Source organism: Hyperolius riggenbachi, chromosome 4 (genome assembly GCF_040937935.1).
Source record: "Hyperolius riggenbachi isolate aHypRig1 chromosome 4, aHypRig1.pri, whole genome shotgun sequence".
In the NCBI taxonomy this organism is placed as follows: domain Eukaryota; kingdom Metazoa; phylum Chordata; class Amphibia; order Anura; family Hyperoliidae; genus Hyperolius; species Hyperolius riggenbachi.
The window spans coordinates 371,588,622-371,604,695 of NC_090649.1; the positions used below are offsets into that span (position 1 = coordinate 371,588,622).

Consider the following 16,074-nt stretch of genomic DNA (forward strand, 5'->3'; position numbering starts at 1 on the left):
AAAAAAAGAAAATTAAGAACCAAACTTGGTATATGCAAAGCGGGGAGAATAAATGTGACCCCACTTGGGTTAAGAAGTCTCACTCTGTAGCAGGTAGATTGTGACAGTTAACCACTTCCCGACCGCCGTATGTACAATTGGCGGCCGGGAAGTGCACCCCGCAAGGACCGCCGTATTGACAATTGGCGGCGGTCCTTGTAGGGGCATGGGCGGAGCGATCGCGTCATCAGTGACGCGATCCTCCGCCTCCGCCTGGCGCCGCTCACCCGCCGCAACATCCCGCCGGCCATACGGAAGCGCCGGCGGGATGTTAACCCCGCGATCGCCGCATACAAAGTGTATAATACACTTTGTAATGTTTACAAAGTGTATTATACAGGCTGCCTCCTGCCCTGGTGGTCCCAGTGTCCGAGGGACCACCAGGGCAGGCTGCAGCCACCCTAGTCTGCACCAAGCACACTGATTTTTCCCCCCCCCCTGCCCCAGATCGCCCACAGCACCCATCAGACCCCCTCCTGCCCACCCCCCAGACCCCTGTTTGCACCCAATCACCCCCCTAATCACCCATCAATCACTCCCTGTCACTATCTGTCAACGCTATTTTTTTTTTTATCCCCCACCCTGCTCCCTGCCCCCTCCTGATCACCCCCCACCCCTCAGATTCTCCCCAGACCCCCCCCCCCCCAGACCACCCCCCCTGTTTACTGTATGCATCTATCCCCCTGATCACCTGTCAATCACCTGTCAATCACCTGTCAATCACCCATCAATCACCCATCAATCACCCCCTGTCACTGCCACCCATCAGCCAGCCCCTAACCTGCCCCTTGCGGGCAATCTGATCACCCCCCCACACCAATAGATCGCCCGCAGATCCGACATCAGATCACCTCCCAAATCCATTGTTTACATCTATTCTCTCCTCTAAACACACACTAATTACCCATCAATCACCCATCAATCACCCCCTATCACCACCTGTCACTTTTACCTATCAGATCAGACCCTAATCTGCCCCTTGCGGGCACCCAATCACCCGCCCACACGCTCAGATTGCCCTCTGACCCCCCCCTTATCAATTCACCAGTGCATTAATTACATCTGTTCTTCCCTGTAATAACCCACTGATCACCTGTCAATCACCTGCCAATCACCTATCACCCATCAATCACCCCGTCACTGCCACCCAACAATCAGCCCCTAACCTGCCCCTTGCGGGCAATCTGATCACCCACCCACACCAATAGATCGCCCGCAGATCCTACATCAGATCACCACCCAAGCGCAGCGTTTACATCTATTCTCTCCTCTAAACACCCACTAATTACCCATCAATCACCCCCTATCACCACCTGTCACTGTTACCCATCAGATCAGACCCTAATCTGCCCCTTGCGGGCACCCAATCGCCCGCCTACACGCTCAGATTGCCCTCAGACCCCCCCTTATCAATTCGCCAGTGCAATATTTACATCTGTTCTCCCCTGTAATAACCCACTGATTACCTGTCAATCACCTATCAATCACCCATCAATCACCCCCTGTCACTGCCACCCATCAATCACCCCCTGTCACTTCCACCCATCAATCACCCGCTGTCACTGCCACCCATCAATCAGCCCCTAACCTGCCCCTTGCGGGCAAACTGATCACCCACCCACACCAATAGATCGCCCGCAGATCCGACATCAGATCACCACCCAAGCGCAGTGTTTCCATCTATTCTCTACCCTAAACACCCACTAATTACCCATCAATCACCCCCTGTCACTGCTACCTATCAGATTAGACCCCTATCTGCCCCTAGGGCACTCAATCACCCGCCCACACCCTCAGAATGCCCTCAGACCCCAGCCCTGATCACCTCGCCAGTGCATTGCTTGCATCTATTCCCCCCTCTAATCACACCTTGAGACACCCATCAATCACCTCCTGCACACCTACCCATCAGATCAGGCCCCAATTTGCCCCGTGTGGGCTCCTGATCACTCGGCCAATCCCTCAGATCCCCCTCAGACCCCCTTCCGATCACCTCCCCAGTGCATTGATTGCATCTATTTTCCCCTCTAACCACCCCCTGAGACACCCATCAATCACCTCCTGTCACCCCCCTAACACTCCTATCCATCAGATCAGGCCCAATACAACCTGTCATCTAAAAGGCCACCCTGCTTATGACCGGTTCCACAAAATTCGCCCCCTCATAGACCACCTGTCATCAAAATTTGCAGATGCTTATACCCCTGAACAGTCATTTTGAGACATGTGGTTTCCAGACTACTCACGGTTTTGGGCCTGTAAAATGCCAGGGCGGTATAGGAACCCCACAAGTGACCCTATTTTAGAAAAAAAGACACCCCAAGGTATTCTGTTAGGTGTATGACGAGTTCATAGAAGATTTTATTTTTGTCAAAAGTTAGCGGAAATTAATTTTTATTGGTTTTTTTTCACAAAGTGTCATTTTTCACTAACTTGTGACAAAAAATAAAATCTTCTATGAACTCGCCATACACCTAACGGAATACCTTGGGGTGTCTTCTTTCTAAAATGGGGTCACTTGTGGGGTTCCTATACTGCCCTGGCATTTTAGGGGCCCTAAACCGCGAGGAGTAGTCTAGAAAACAAATGCTTCAAAATGACCTGTGAATAGGACGTTGGGCCCCTTAGCGCACCTAGGCTGCAAAAAATTGTCACACATGTGGTACCGCTGTACTCAGGAAAAGTAGTATAATGTGTTTTGGGGTGTATTTTTACACATACCCATGCTGGATGGGAGAAATTTCTATGTAAATGGACAATTGTGTGTAAAAAAATCAAACAATTGTCATTTACAGAGATATTTCTCCCACTTAGCATGGGTATGTGTAAAAATACACCCCAAAACGCATTATACTACTTCTCCTGAGTACGGCGGTACCACATGTGTGACACTTTTTTACACCCTAAGTACGCTAAGGGGCCCAAAGTCCAATGAGTACCTTTAGGATTTCACAGGTCATTTTGCGACATTTGGTTTCAAGACTACTCCTCACGGTTTAGGGCCCCTAAAATGCCAGGGCAGTATAGGAACCCCACAAATGACCCCATTCTAGAAAGAAGACACCCAAAGGTATTCCGTACGGAGTATGGTGAGTTCATAGAAGATTTTATTTTTTGTCACAAGTTAGCGGAAAATGACACTTTGTGAAAAAAAAACTATTAAAATCAATTTCCGCTAACTTGTGACAAAAAAATAAAAACTTCTATGAACTCACCATACTCCTAACGGAATACCTTGGGGTGTCTTCTTTCTAAAATGGGGTCATTAGTGGGGTTCCTATACTGCCCTGGCATTTTAGGGGCCCTAAACCGTGAGGAGTAGTCTTGAAACAAAAATGACCTGTGAAATCCTAAAGGTACTCATTGCACTTTGGGCCCCTTAGTGCAGTTAGGGTGCAAAAAAGTGCCACACATGTGGTATCGCCGTACTCGGGAGAAGTAGTATAATGTGTTTTGGGGTGTATTTTTACACATACCCATGCTGGGTGGGAGAAATATCTCTGTAAATGACAATCTTTTGATTTTTTTACACACAATTGTCCATTTACAGAGGTATTTCTCCCACCCAGCATGGGTATGTGTAAAAATACACCCCAAAACACATTGTACTACTTCTCCTGAGTACGGCGATACCACATGTGTGGCACTTTTTTGCACCCTAACTGCGCTAAAGGGCCCAAAGTCCAATGAGTACCTTTAGAATTTCACAGGTCATTTTGAGAAATTTCGTTTCAAGACTACTCCTCACGGTTTAGGGCCCCTAAAATGCCAGGGCAGTATAGGAACCCCACAAATGACCCCATTTTAGAAAGAAGACACCCCAAGGTATTCCGTTAGGAGTATGGTGAGTTCATAGAAGATTTTATTTTTTGTCAAAAGTTAGTGGAAAATGACACTTTGTGAAAAAACACAATTAAAATCAATTTCCGCTAACTTTTGACAAAAAAATAAAATCTTCTATGAACTCACTATACTCCTAACGGAATACCTTGGGGTGTCTTCTTTCTAAAATGGGGTCATTTGTGGGGTTCCTATACTGCCCTGGCATTTTAGGGGCCCTAAACCGTGAGGAGTAGTCTTGAAACGAAATTTCTCAAAATGACCTGTGAAATTCTAAAGGTACTCATTGGACTTTGGGCCCTTTAGCGCAGTTAGGGTGCAAAAAAGTGCCACACATGTGGTATCGCCGTACTCAGGAGAAGTAGTATAATGTGTTTTGTGGTGTATTTTTACACATACCCATGCTGAGTGGGAGAAAGATCTCTGTAAATGGACAATTGTGTGTAAAAAAAATTAACAAATTGTCATTTACAGAGATATTTCTCCCACCCAGCATGGGTATGTGTAAAAATACACCCCAAAACACATTATACTACTTCTCCTGAGTACGGCAATACCACATGTGTGGCACTTTTTTGCACCCTAACTGCGCTAAGGGGTCCAAAGTCCAATGAGCACCTTCAGGCTTTACAGGGGTGCTTACAATTTAGCACCCCCCAAAATGTCAGGACAGTAAACACACCCCACAAATGACCCCATTTTGGAAAGTAGACACTTCAAGGTATTCAGAGAGGAGCATGGTGAGTCCGTGGCAGATTTCATTTTTTTTTGTCGCAAGTTAGAAGAAATGGAAACTTTTTTTTTTTTTTTTTTTTTTTCACAAAGTGTCATTTTCCGCTTACTTGTGACAAAAAATAATATCTTCTATGAACTCACTATGCCTCTCAGTGAATACTTTGGGATGTCTTCTTTCCAAAATGGGGTCATTTGGGGGGTATTTATACTATCCTGGAATTCTAGCCCCTCATGAAACATGACAGGGGGTCAGAAAAGTCATAGATGCTTGAAACTGGGAAAATTCACTTTTTGCACCATAGTTTGTAAACGCTATAACTTTTACCCAAACCAATAAATGTACACTGAATGGGTTTTTTTTTATCAAAAACATGTTTGTCCACATTTTTCGCGCTGCATGTATACAGAAATTTTACTTTATTTGAAAACTGTCAGCACAGAAAGTTAAAAAAAATCATTTTTTTGCCAAAATTCATGTCTTTTTTGCTGAATATAATAAAAAGTAAAAATCGCAGGAGCAATCAAATAGCACTAAAAGAAAGCTTTATTAGTGACAAGAAAAGGAGCCAAAATTCATTTAGGTGGTAGGTTGTATGAGCGAGCAATAAACCGTGAAAGCTGCAGTGGTCTGAATGGAAAAAAAGTGGCCGGTCCTTAAGGGGTAGAAAGCCCTAGGTCCTCAAGTGGTTAAGCCTCGTACACATGTATAAGGTTTTTTTTCTTTGGTGATTCTGTTAAGAGCCAAGAATACCTAGGTGAGAAGTAGGGAGAGACTGGGAGACCAATGGTGCAGTATCGTCCAGTATAGGGAGGATAAACGTATATAAATATATACTCACAATGGTGGGTTGCAGTTCCTGCAACCTCTGTATAGGCCTTCAGGGAATTATCCATCCGGGCTCGGTACGCCAGGTCCTGCTGGATACTAGACGGTTGCTCTCCTGTAGTACGATAGACTTTCCAGAAAAACTGCAAAGCTATTACCTCCAAAGGAGGTCTGACTGGTAGTGGGTTGGATGGAGGCGCCCAATGTGTGTTCTATTTAATTTTTTATTTGTATTTTAAAATACTAAAACAATAAAAAGAGAAGTAATTGCTTTACTCTCCAGATGATATAGACACCAGTTCAACTGGAAAAAAAGTTTTCATTGAAAAAGCTAATAACGTGGCCCACTATGCGCCGACGTCAGATGCTATGCGCCAGTACCGCATGCGAAATACCGCCCGGAGGTTTGCGGAGGCTGCAACAGGACAAGTAACGTATAAATGCACACGGGGGGCACATTTATACATTGGGAGCAGCGGCGGTGCAGGGGCAGCGGGCTCAGATTCCCTGAAGATTTCATGCTGAAATCGGACGGGAATCGGCCTGTAGTGTATGGGCAGAATTGACAAGACACAAATGTATCTCTAATCAGATTCGATTAAGAGATAAATTTGTCTCTTTGTCGAATCTGCCCATAATTTTTAGGTCTATGGGCACCTTAACAATTACTGCAGTCTTATCACTAAGATAACAGTCTCCAGTCAGGCTTTCTGAGTGAAAAAGAGGGCTCCGGAGACAAGGCAAGCTGATCTGACCCTACAATGACTGAAGCCTGTGTGAGATGCTGGGGCACTCAGAGCAGCAAATGCCTTTCTTTCAGCACAGAATCCTGATAGTTTACACCTAATCTGCATTGCTCCCTACTAGAGCTGCCCCGAACGGTTTGCATGCGAACTTATTCGCGGAAACAACGCGGGTTCGGATCGCAAACTTTATGCCGATTCGACCCGCCTCCTATACTACATCTTTTGGCTAAACTTTGACCCTCTACATCACAGTCAGCAGACACATGGCAGCCAATCAGGGTGCACTCCCCCCTGGAGCCCTGCCCCCCCCCCCCCCCTCATATAAGGCAGCAGCGTCGGACATGTTCTCATTCTGTGTTGCTGCTGTATTAGTGAGAGAAGGGAGAGACATTGGAGAGATAGGGAAAGCGATAGTTAGGAGGTCTGTTAGCTTGCTCCTTGCTGATATTTGTTGCCAGAAAAGCACACCATCAAAACAGTGTGCGTGCGTGCGTGCGTGCGTGCGTGCGTGCGTCTCCCACTGACACGGCATAAACAGCCCTGTCTGTCACAGCTGGCCCTTGTTAATTGCTATACTGTGCCAGACCCAGCACATTCAGTGCCTAGTGTGTTTATATACCAGTCCGTGCATACCTTTCACTGCACCTGTGTGTGTGACAGCTGCACATTGTATTGTAATACCAGTCACTGTATACCTTTCACTGCACCTGTGTGTGACAGCACGCAGCTTTATATACCAGCCAATGCATACCTGTTCACTGCACCTCTGTGTGACCACATGCTGTTTTATATACCAGTCCGTGCATACCTGTTAAGTGCACCTGTGTGACAGCTGCACATTGTATTGTAATACTAGGCACTGCATACCTTTCACTGCATTTGTGTGACTGCACATTGTATTATACCAGTCCCCGTCCACCAAGTATTGTAGAATCTTCAGTATAACAATTAATTTCTACAATGTATCACCCTAGTATTCCAATGTCCCCACAGTCTCCTGAGTACAGCTATGTCTCTTTCCCTCCCAGTCACTAAGCTTTTTTTCATTCCCTCCTGATATCTCCATCTCTAAAAGAATTCCATTAGTTTGTCACCCTAATTATTATAAGTATTTATTTAGCATAGATAGTCATAGTCTAATGTCCTACCATATTATTATTATTATTATTATTATGTATTTATATAGTACTGACATCTTCTGCAGCCCTTTGCAGAGTACATAGTCACATCACTGACTGTCCTCAGAGGAGCTCACAATCCAATCTTACCATAGTCATAGTACAATGTCCTACCATGTTATTATTATGTATTTATATAGCACTAACATCATGTTTCTTTTTGGGGGGTGGGGCAGAGGGGAGTGAGGGAGGCCCAGTAAACTTGCCAGTATGGATCCCTCAAATTTCTGAAGGAGCCCTCTCTGTGTTGCATCCCATGACACAGCAAATGTTGCTTTCAATTGCGTTATATTTATTTATATATTTACAGTATATTGTATTTATAGATTGCCAACATATTACACAGTGCTGGACATTAGTTAACTGACGTAGGTTGAATCTACGTCCAGCAGGTGGTGCTGCGGCCCTGATTGGATGTAGGTTCAACGTCCCATTAACCGCGTGTCCCCGCAGTTACCGCCGATCTTGCTGCTTTAACCCCGCCGCAATTCGCTCGCCAGTACTGTGAGCCGGTCAGGAGCAGTTTTCATTGGCTCCTGGCTCTGTCATCACTGTAAGCCTATTCCGTTGGCTTACATTGATTGACAGGGTCAGGAGCAAATTAAAGCAGCTCCTGACTGGCGCACTGCGCTCTGCCATCACAGAAACGGCAGAGAGAGCAGCCTGCGATGGGACAGAACTGCGTGACCGTCGGGAGCGGTGGATTTTTGTGGCGATTCGGATTTTTGCAGCGTTTTACTGTCCTAGCGGGCTCTGGTCCTTAAGGGGCAGAGGCTGCTGGTACCAAAGTGGTTAAGGTTACAGACAATATTTAGGGATGACATACAGCAGCACAGTATGTCTACAAGTTAATGCTTAGTCAGTCACTGGATGGGAGCATGGAGATTAGGCAAGTCGAGTTAACTCAAGAGTTCACTCAGATCCATAGGATGGTTGTATGGTAATGGAGGTGCATGAACAGACAGGCGACACAAGGAGGAGAACCCTGCTGAAAGCTTAACCACTTCAGCCTTCAGTCGTTTTCACTTTATGCATCCGAGCAATTTTCACCTCCCATTCATTAGCCTATAACTTTATCACTACTTATCACAATGAACTGATCTATATCTTGTTTTTTCCGCCACCAATTTGGCTTTCTTTGGGGGGGGTACATTTTGCTAAGAGCCACTTTACTGTAAATGCATTTTAACAGGAAGAATAAGAAAAAAACGGAAAAAATTCATTATTTCTTAGTTTTCAGCCATTATAGTTTTAAAATACATGCCTCCATAATTAAAACTCATGTATTGTATTTGCCCATATGTCCCGGTTATTACACCGTTAAAATTATGTCCCTATCACAATGTATGGTGACAATATTTTATTTGGAAATAAAGGTGCATTTTTTCCGTTTTGCATCTATCACTATTTACAAGTTTAAAATAAAAAAAATTTAGAAATATTTCATCTTTACATTGATATCTAAAAAGTTTAGACCCTTAGGTAAATAGTTACGTTTTTTTTTATTGTAATGTTTTTTTTTGTTTTTTTTTGTATTAAACATTTTATTTGGGTATTTTTGGGAGGGTGGGATGTAAGCCATAGTTTTATAATGTAAATGTGTCTTGAGTTTTATTTTTTTCACTTGTAGTTGTAGTTTTACTTTTTGGCCACAAGATGGCGGCCATGAGTTTGTTTACATGACGTCACTCTAAGCGTTACAGCCAGAAAAAGCACAGCTTCCGAGAGAAGCTGTCGCTTTTTCAGCGGGGGAAAGCAATCAGTGATCGGGCACCATAGCCCGATTCACTGATTGCCAGGCTAACGAACCGCGGCCGGGAGCGCGCGTGCACGTGCGCGATTGGCAAGCGGGAGCGTGCGGACGCGCACATGGCCTCCTGGGCGTAGCTACTATGTCCAGGAGGCCAAAGTAGTTAATTAATCTTGAGGGAGAGGTAGGGACAGGATAGGTATAGAACCAGAGTTCAGCTGTGGGTTTAGAGCACTAGTGAAAAGGAGGGAGGGGCAAAATGAAAAGATGCATTTTGAGGGCCTCTTTGAAGGTGTTGAAGGAGGGGGCAACCCTAATAGGGGGAGATAGAGAGTTTCATAGTGTTGGAGCAGCTCTTGAGATGTCCTGGAGGCGTGCATGGGACTGGGTGATGTGGGGAGCAGTCAGGTGAAGTTCATTGGAGGAGTGGAGTGAGCGGCTAGGTGTGCACCTCTGAGTAAGCACAATGCAAAAAGGGTGTCTGTGGGCTTCAGGCAATTGATGTATCACGGGGAGTTCCTATGGTAGGAAGGGTCACTAATCCTCCAGGTAAATCAGATCATTCCATGCAAATCCCATAAGGAACTCAACCCTCAGCGGATTCTTATCCAACGATTTCCATTTATTTAAATATTGAATAGGTATTTACAGCATAAAACAACCAGCACAACGTTTCGGGCGAGGTGCCCTCTCTCAAGTGCTCCACCTCTGAGTAAGATCAGAAATGTAGGTTGGGCAGGTTTTGTGGACAGCTTTGTATGCCAGACACAGTATCTTGAATCTGATTCTGGACTGGATAGGAAGCCAGTGGAGGGATTCACAGAGGGGAGCCTCCATGGTGGAATGATGGGAAGAGTGGATAATTCTGACTGCTGCATTCATGACAGACTGCAGCGGGGCAATTCGAGTCATAGGGAGACCAAACAGCAGGGCATTGCAGTAGTCAAGGCGAGAAATTAAGATGGAGTGGATTAGGAGTTTGGTGGTGACAGAGGTCAGGAAAGGGTGGATCTTGCAGATGTTGCTTAGGTGAAAGTGGTGAAGGAGAGTACGGAGTCCATGGTGACACCCAGACAGTGGGCTTGAGAGGTAGGGCGAATGGTAGTGTGGTTAACAGTGACATGCCCATGTGGGAGGGTCAGGGTGGGAAGTTCATGAATTAAATGTTTGGTATAACGCAACGCATTGCAAAGCCCCAATGTGACAGCCTAAATCACCCCTCGAGACTGATGATGACTTTTAGCTATTCATCCTAGTTTCTTGCAGTAAGGGCAAATGTCTGCACTGTGAACATGGAGACTTTTGTGTATCTTAAAACATTAGTAAAAATACTAATTTTCAACAGTGTTGTTATTTTCATAGTTAACTTCACTTTTACTGCTTAAAGGAAACATCAATTAAATCGTGCCTCCCCATGATATACTTACCCGGGGCTTCCTCCAGCCCACTGCAGCCGACATGTCCCACGCCACAGCTCCGCTCTCAGCCGCCGGCTTAGGGTCCCGCACTAGTGCAGAGGGACCCCGGGTCGGCGGATGAGAGCAGAGATGCTGCGTGGAAAATGTTGGCTGCAAGAGGCTGGAGGAAGCCCCGGGTAAGTATATCATGGGGAGGCATGATTTGCTTGATGTTTCCTCTAAGTAAAGTTTGACTTTGTACTTTTATTTTTTTTTGTACTTTTGTGACATTGCCACTTTCTGCCATGCACTCAACACAAGTAACTATTACTGTAATAACTTAATGGTAAACAGTTTGAACACTTGAGGGTTAGATAACTTTGTCACATGTTTTTTACAGTATCATATAAAGCTATTCTACAGGCATACCAGGTTCTAAATCTAGATGTAAATGTTACTTATTGACTGAAGATTACATTTAGTGTAATGTATGTGTATTATTATGTTTATGTACTCTTAGGGTTCGTTCACACTAAAGGCATCTTTGCACTTTTACAAGCGCAGGCGATTTTCAAAATCGCCCATAAAATGCTTGTGCAATGAATCTCTATGAGAAGGTTCATATCAGCGCGTTGCGCCTGCTTTGCGGTCGGCGTTGCCTGTACCATTTTTGGGGTGCTTTTGCTATAAGGGAAGGTAAGGGAAAAACACAAAATGCTCACAAAATCCCTTTGTGCAGCGATTGCATTCGCGTTTTGAAGAATAAATACATCCTATTTATTCTTTTCCGGGTCAAAGAGTTCACTTCCTGACTTGCGTCAGGGAGTGAATTACAAAACCCGCTATGGAAAAGCTCTTAGAAAAGCGCTTTTACCAGAAATGCAGCGTACAGTGGAGCGCCAAGAGGGGGAAAAAAGCGCACAAAAACGCAAAACGTTTGCATTTGCGTGTTTGATTTTAGGTGTGAATGAGGCCTCACTGGTTTTATGTCTTTTCATTAAAGGGAAGGTTCAGAGAAACGTTGAAAAAAATAAAAATCCATATCCACTTACCCGGGGCTTCCTCCAGCCCGTGGCAGGCAGGAGGTGCCCTCGCCGCCGCTCCAGAGGCTTCCGGTCGTCTTCGCCTGCGCAGTACAGCCCGGAGGACGTCCGATGACGTCAGCGCGCCCGCGTGGGACGCAGAAGAGCCCGTCCGTGGAGCGCAGAAGAGCCCGACCTGGCAGCCGGCCTGGCCAGGTCGGGTCGGCCACCGAAGACGACCGGAAGCCTCTGGAGCGGCGGCGAGGGCACCTCCTGCCTGCCACGGGCTGGAGGAAGCCCCGGGTAAGTGGATATGGATTTTTATTTTTTTCCACGTTACCCTGAACCTTTCCTTTAAGAATGCAAGATTAACAAAAATTTATTTGAATACCTCAGACATTAAAAAAATAAATGGCAAAAAAAGTGAGTTTAGTTTGATGACCTATCTGTTCCAGGAGAGGACGTCAGGATATGAGCTTCTAATCTTTTAGCTAGGTTTGATGCAATGAATGTCTGCATGTCTTGCACTATGCATGTTACTGGGCCAGAGTTAGGACACCTACGTTTACCTGGGTACTTCTGCGCAGTGTAGGTGACTACACAAGGGAATGCATTATTTTGTAACTAAGACCCCAGCTTTTAACTTAGCTGTAGGGAGAGCGGTGGTGCCTGGATGATTGATCCATGTGAATGTATTTGTTTGAACATTTGCATGTGAGTGTGCAAAGGGTAAACTGTTTTTTGCTATTTTTCTAGCCACACCCCCTTTAGAACCTCCCTAATAACTTATTTAAATGTCCTAACTTAAGGGGATTTGCCTGGATATGTGTATCTTTTCATTACAAAAATAAATGGACACCATCTTTCTAGTAACATAGAAATGCTGCTTTCAGAAAACGTGTTTTGGGGACATGAGTGCCTGTGAAGCCTGAAATCGGACATACATAATTTTAGTTTTCCAGATTGATGCAAATTACATGCAGCCCGTAATTGACTTATTTTCAAATGATCACAAACTGCATTTCACAATGATCCACGATGGATGCACTCTACAAGAAATGTGCATCAACTTGGAAAGTGAACGTCTCCTTGAACATCTCTGGGTTGTGGGTGAAAAACATGAATAAAAGCTCAGCCACCAGCAGTACATATGACTAGGACTGAGACAGGCTGGGTTCACAGTGGGGAGTTGTGGAGGAGAAAAAAGTCTCACTGCGCATTATGCATGCAGTGCAACATATAAAGTGGAGCATAAAGTACATACTTTATATTTCCGATGGATGCGGAGGAGAAAAGTCCCACTGCTCATTATGCATGCAGTGCAACGGATAAAGTGAAGAATTACGTACATATATGCCCAATGGATCAGTAGCACCACACTATATATTCAGGGCCGGGCCAATGCAAAGGCGAGAGAGGCTCCAGCCTCAGGGTACACTGTAGGAGGGGGCACACAACTCACTCAGCTATCATTCCCCTATTGTGTTTGAAGCAGAGAGAAATAAGAAAAGGGGATACATGGCAGTGACTGCAAGCCAGATAACTATATATTACGATGTTGGGGGCCCTGGGGTGCCTCTTATGCTGGGTATACACAATGTGTACAGCAGATTTACTGTCTGATCGATTTTCCGATCGTTTTACCTGAGCGATTTCCATTTACTTCTATGAGAAATTGATGAGAAAAATGATTGAAAATCAGATCGGACATGTCGGAAATTATCTATCGAACCATCTATCTGCCAAAAAATCTCATGGTGATGAGATCCCAACATTAGTCTCATAGCAATCAGTGTGACGGCTGGGGTGAGAGCAATGGAGGGGCGCACTTTGGTGTCTCAGCCTTGTGTGCTGGAGGACCGTGTTCCTCTGCAAAAGGCATTGTAATGACATATGGTAGAATGCAGTAAATTATTCAGGATACCCACTTTTACAGTAATTTTCCTGGTTTCAGCATCAAACACTTCCTGTATCTATAGTGCTGTATATTGAATGTAGTCCTGCCCTCCCAGTGATGTTTAGCCTAGGCTGGTGTGTGGTTGTGTGGTTCAGACACTACTGCAGCCAAAAGAATCAGCACGATTGCTAGCCAATTAGCATTCTTTAAAAGAAAATAAATATGGGAGATTCCATATCCCTCTCACAATAGAGTCCCTTTAACAACAATTTTCTGTTTGTTTAGGCTACAGGGAATACCAAAGTACCAAAGTATAAAAACAATTTGTCATAGTGTCCTTTTGATTCTGTGACATCTATAACATATTTTCTTAAGAACCTCTAAAATATCCCCCACTCATTTACTCTCAAAAGTATGGATGACATGTTAGGCTGGAAGCACATTTGCCACAGTGCAGAAGAAACGCATGTGAAATCGCAATTATGAAAGTCTTATTGGCTATATTGCAAATCCCAGCTGTCTGGGGTTGGCATTTATTTTAGTGAAAAATAAATAAATATGATATTGCATTTTTTACAATGGTTGAAAAGGCAAATGATTAAAAAACACATGTATGGCTCCCTGCACACTGCAAATCCGTTTTCTGATTCTGATTCCGTTTACGATTTTCAATTCTGATTTTCCCTGAATACATGCAACAGAAAAATGGATCAAAAACGCAGCATGCAGTAAAGATTAAAAATCGGAATCGGAGGTAAAAACCGATTAAAAAGCAAAATCGGAATCGGAAATGCATGCAGTGTGCAAGAGGCCTAAAAGGTATGACTGCATCAAACGCAAAACACACTGACAAATGCATTCAAAAAAAGTGTGAAAAATGTGAAATTCATAAATAAGACGCAAGCTATTGTTTTGATTAGAATGATTTAAGTATGGAACAGAGTATCAATATGAGCTTTATACTTCAAGTGAATCCGGGGTGAGAGTGATATGGAGGCTGCCATATTTATTTCATTTTAAGCAATAGCAGTTGCCTGGCTGTCCTGCTGATCCTCTGCCTCTAATACTTTTAGCTATAGACCCGGGACAAGCATGCAGCAGATCAGGTGTTTCTGACAATATTGTCAGAAATGACAAGATTAGTTGCAAGCTTGTTTCTGGTGTAATTCAGACACCACAGCAGCCATATAGATCAGCAGGGCTGCCAGGAGACTGGTATTGTTTAAAAGGAAATAAATATGGCAGCCTCCATATCCCTCTCACCTCGGGTTCACTCTGCAGCATAGATCCAGAACAGCTCTGCAGCCATTGGTTTCATCGCTGACAGTCACCCTGCTCACCATGTCACAGCAGAATAATGAATGCCTCTTTTAATTGAGCAGCAGTCGTGTGCTAGCATCATACACACATGCATACAGGTCTTAATAAAACTGCAGCATAATTCATACCTCTGTTACTACTGATGATCCTGTAGTGTCATAGACCCATCCATTCGTACAACTGGTAATAGTTACATTCTTGCTACCAGATGCTGTATTATTCGATATAGGGTCCCCGCAAGTGAGAGATGTCCAATTCCAGTCCAGATCATGCTGAAAACACTGACTGTAGTATGAGACATCTGAAGACTCATCCAGTAGAGAAATAGTATAATTCATTTCTTCTTCAAAAGTCCATCCACATTTGCTACTTAGTTCTTCTACTGCAGGGTTACTGCATCGGAAGTTAGGTACAAACCCTAGAAAAACAATGCCCACGTATATCGGGCAAAACACAGCTGAAATGAAACACATGATAAAAAACAATTGCTTCTGATATAAACCAAACTGTCCGATATCCTCCAAAACATCATCAAAAGTTGGCATGTTTTTGGTCTGGATTGGTCTGATGTCTGTTGAAAGAAGTGTGAGTTTTGCTAAACAGCTAAATAGCTGCTTTGAAATTGTGTGATTTTGTCTAAAAAGCCACCTAAAGACTCCCAGAAATTTCACAAGAGAACACTAGCTATTTGTACTTGATAGGGAGGTTGGCCTATAGCACAGTGCACTTCAGATTACATGCTAAAGCAGCTGAACCAGCCAGAAGATGCTAAGTTAAATTAAACTATATTCCTTTTTATAAATCACTAAATGTATTAACTAACTAAGACACTTGAGTATGTAATATGCAGTGACAGGAATTATTCTAACTACATGGCACTCCTCCTATTGCCAAGCTATTGCATGCTCAGGTCACACTTTACACTCGCAGCATAGCTTAAAGGGAAATTTCACTTTTGCTGAGGAAAACTCAGTGCGTTCACTTTTTACAGGACAATACCAGTTACCTGGCTATCCTGCTGGTCCTCTTTCTCTAATAAATGTAGCCATAGACCCTGAACAAGCATGCAGCATATCAGGTGTTTCTGACATTATTGTCTGATCTGACACGATTAACTGCATGCTTGTTTCTGGTGTTATTCAGACAATAGTGCAGTCAAATAGATCAGGAGGGCTACTTGTATTGTTTAGTGGTCAGTGATTGGCAAATAATTGAACATGTGTACCAGGCTTAAGATTTTGTTGAAGTCACATGCGTGACCAGGACCGTGCAGGCGCAGTGGCCATCGACTCGCTGAGTCCCCAGAAACGAAAATGGGTTGCTA

General features: G+C 44.2%; 1 protein-coding gene across 1 annotated transcript in view; it reads right to left on the reverse strand.

Moving 5' to 3' along the window:
- Nucleotides 1-15,314, reverse strand: part of SLC22A2 (solute carrier family 22 member 2) — a 74,120-nt gene extending 58,806 nt beyond the window's left edge. Inside the window, exon 1 of the mRNA XM_068279554.1 lies at nt 14,879-15,314. Within this exon, the coding sequence (XP_068135655.1) occupies nt 14,879-15,295 (417 nt within the window). The 5' untranslated portion in view covers nt 15,296-15,314. The remainder of the gene's footprint in view (nt 1-14,878) is intronic.
- Nucleotides 15,315-16,074: the final 760 nt, after the last annotated feature.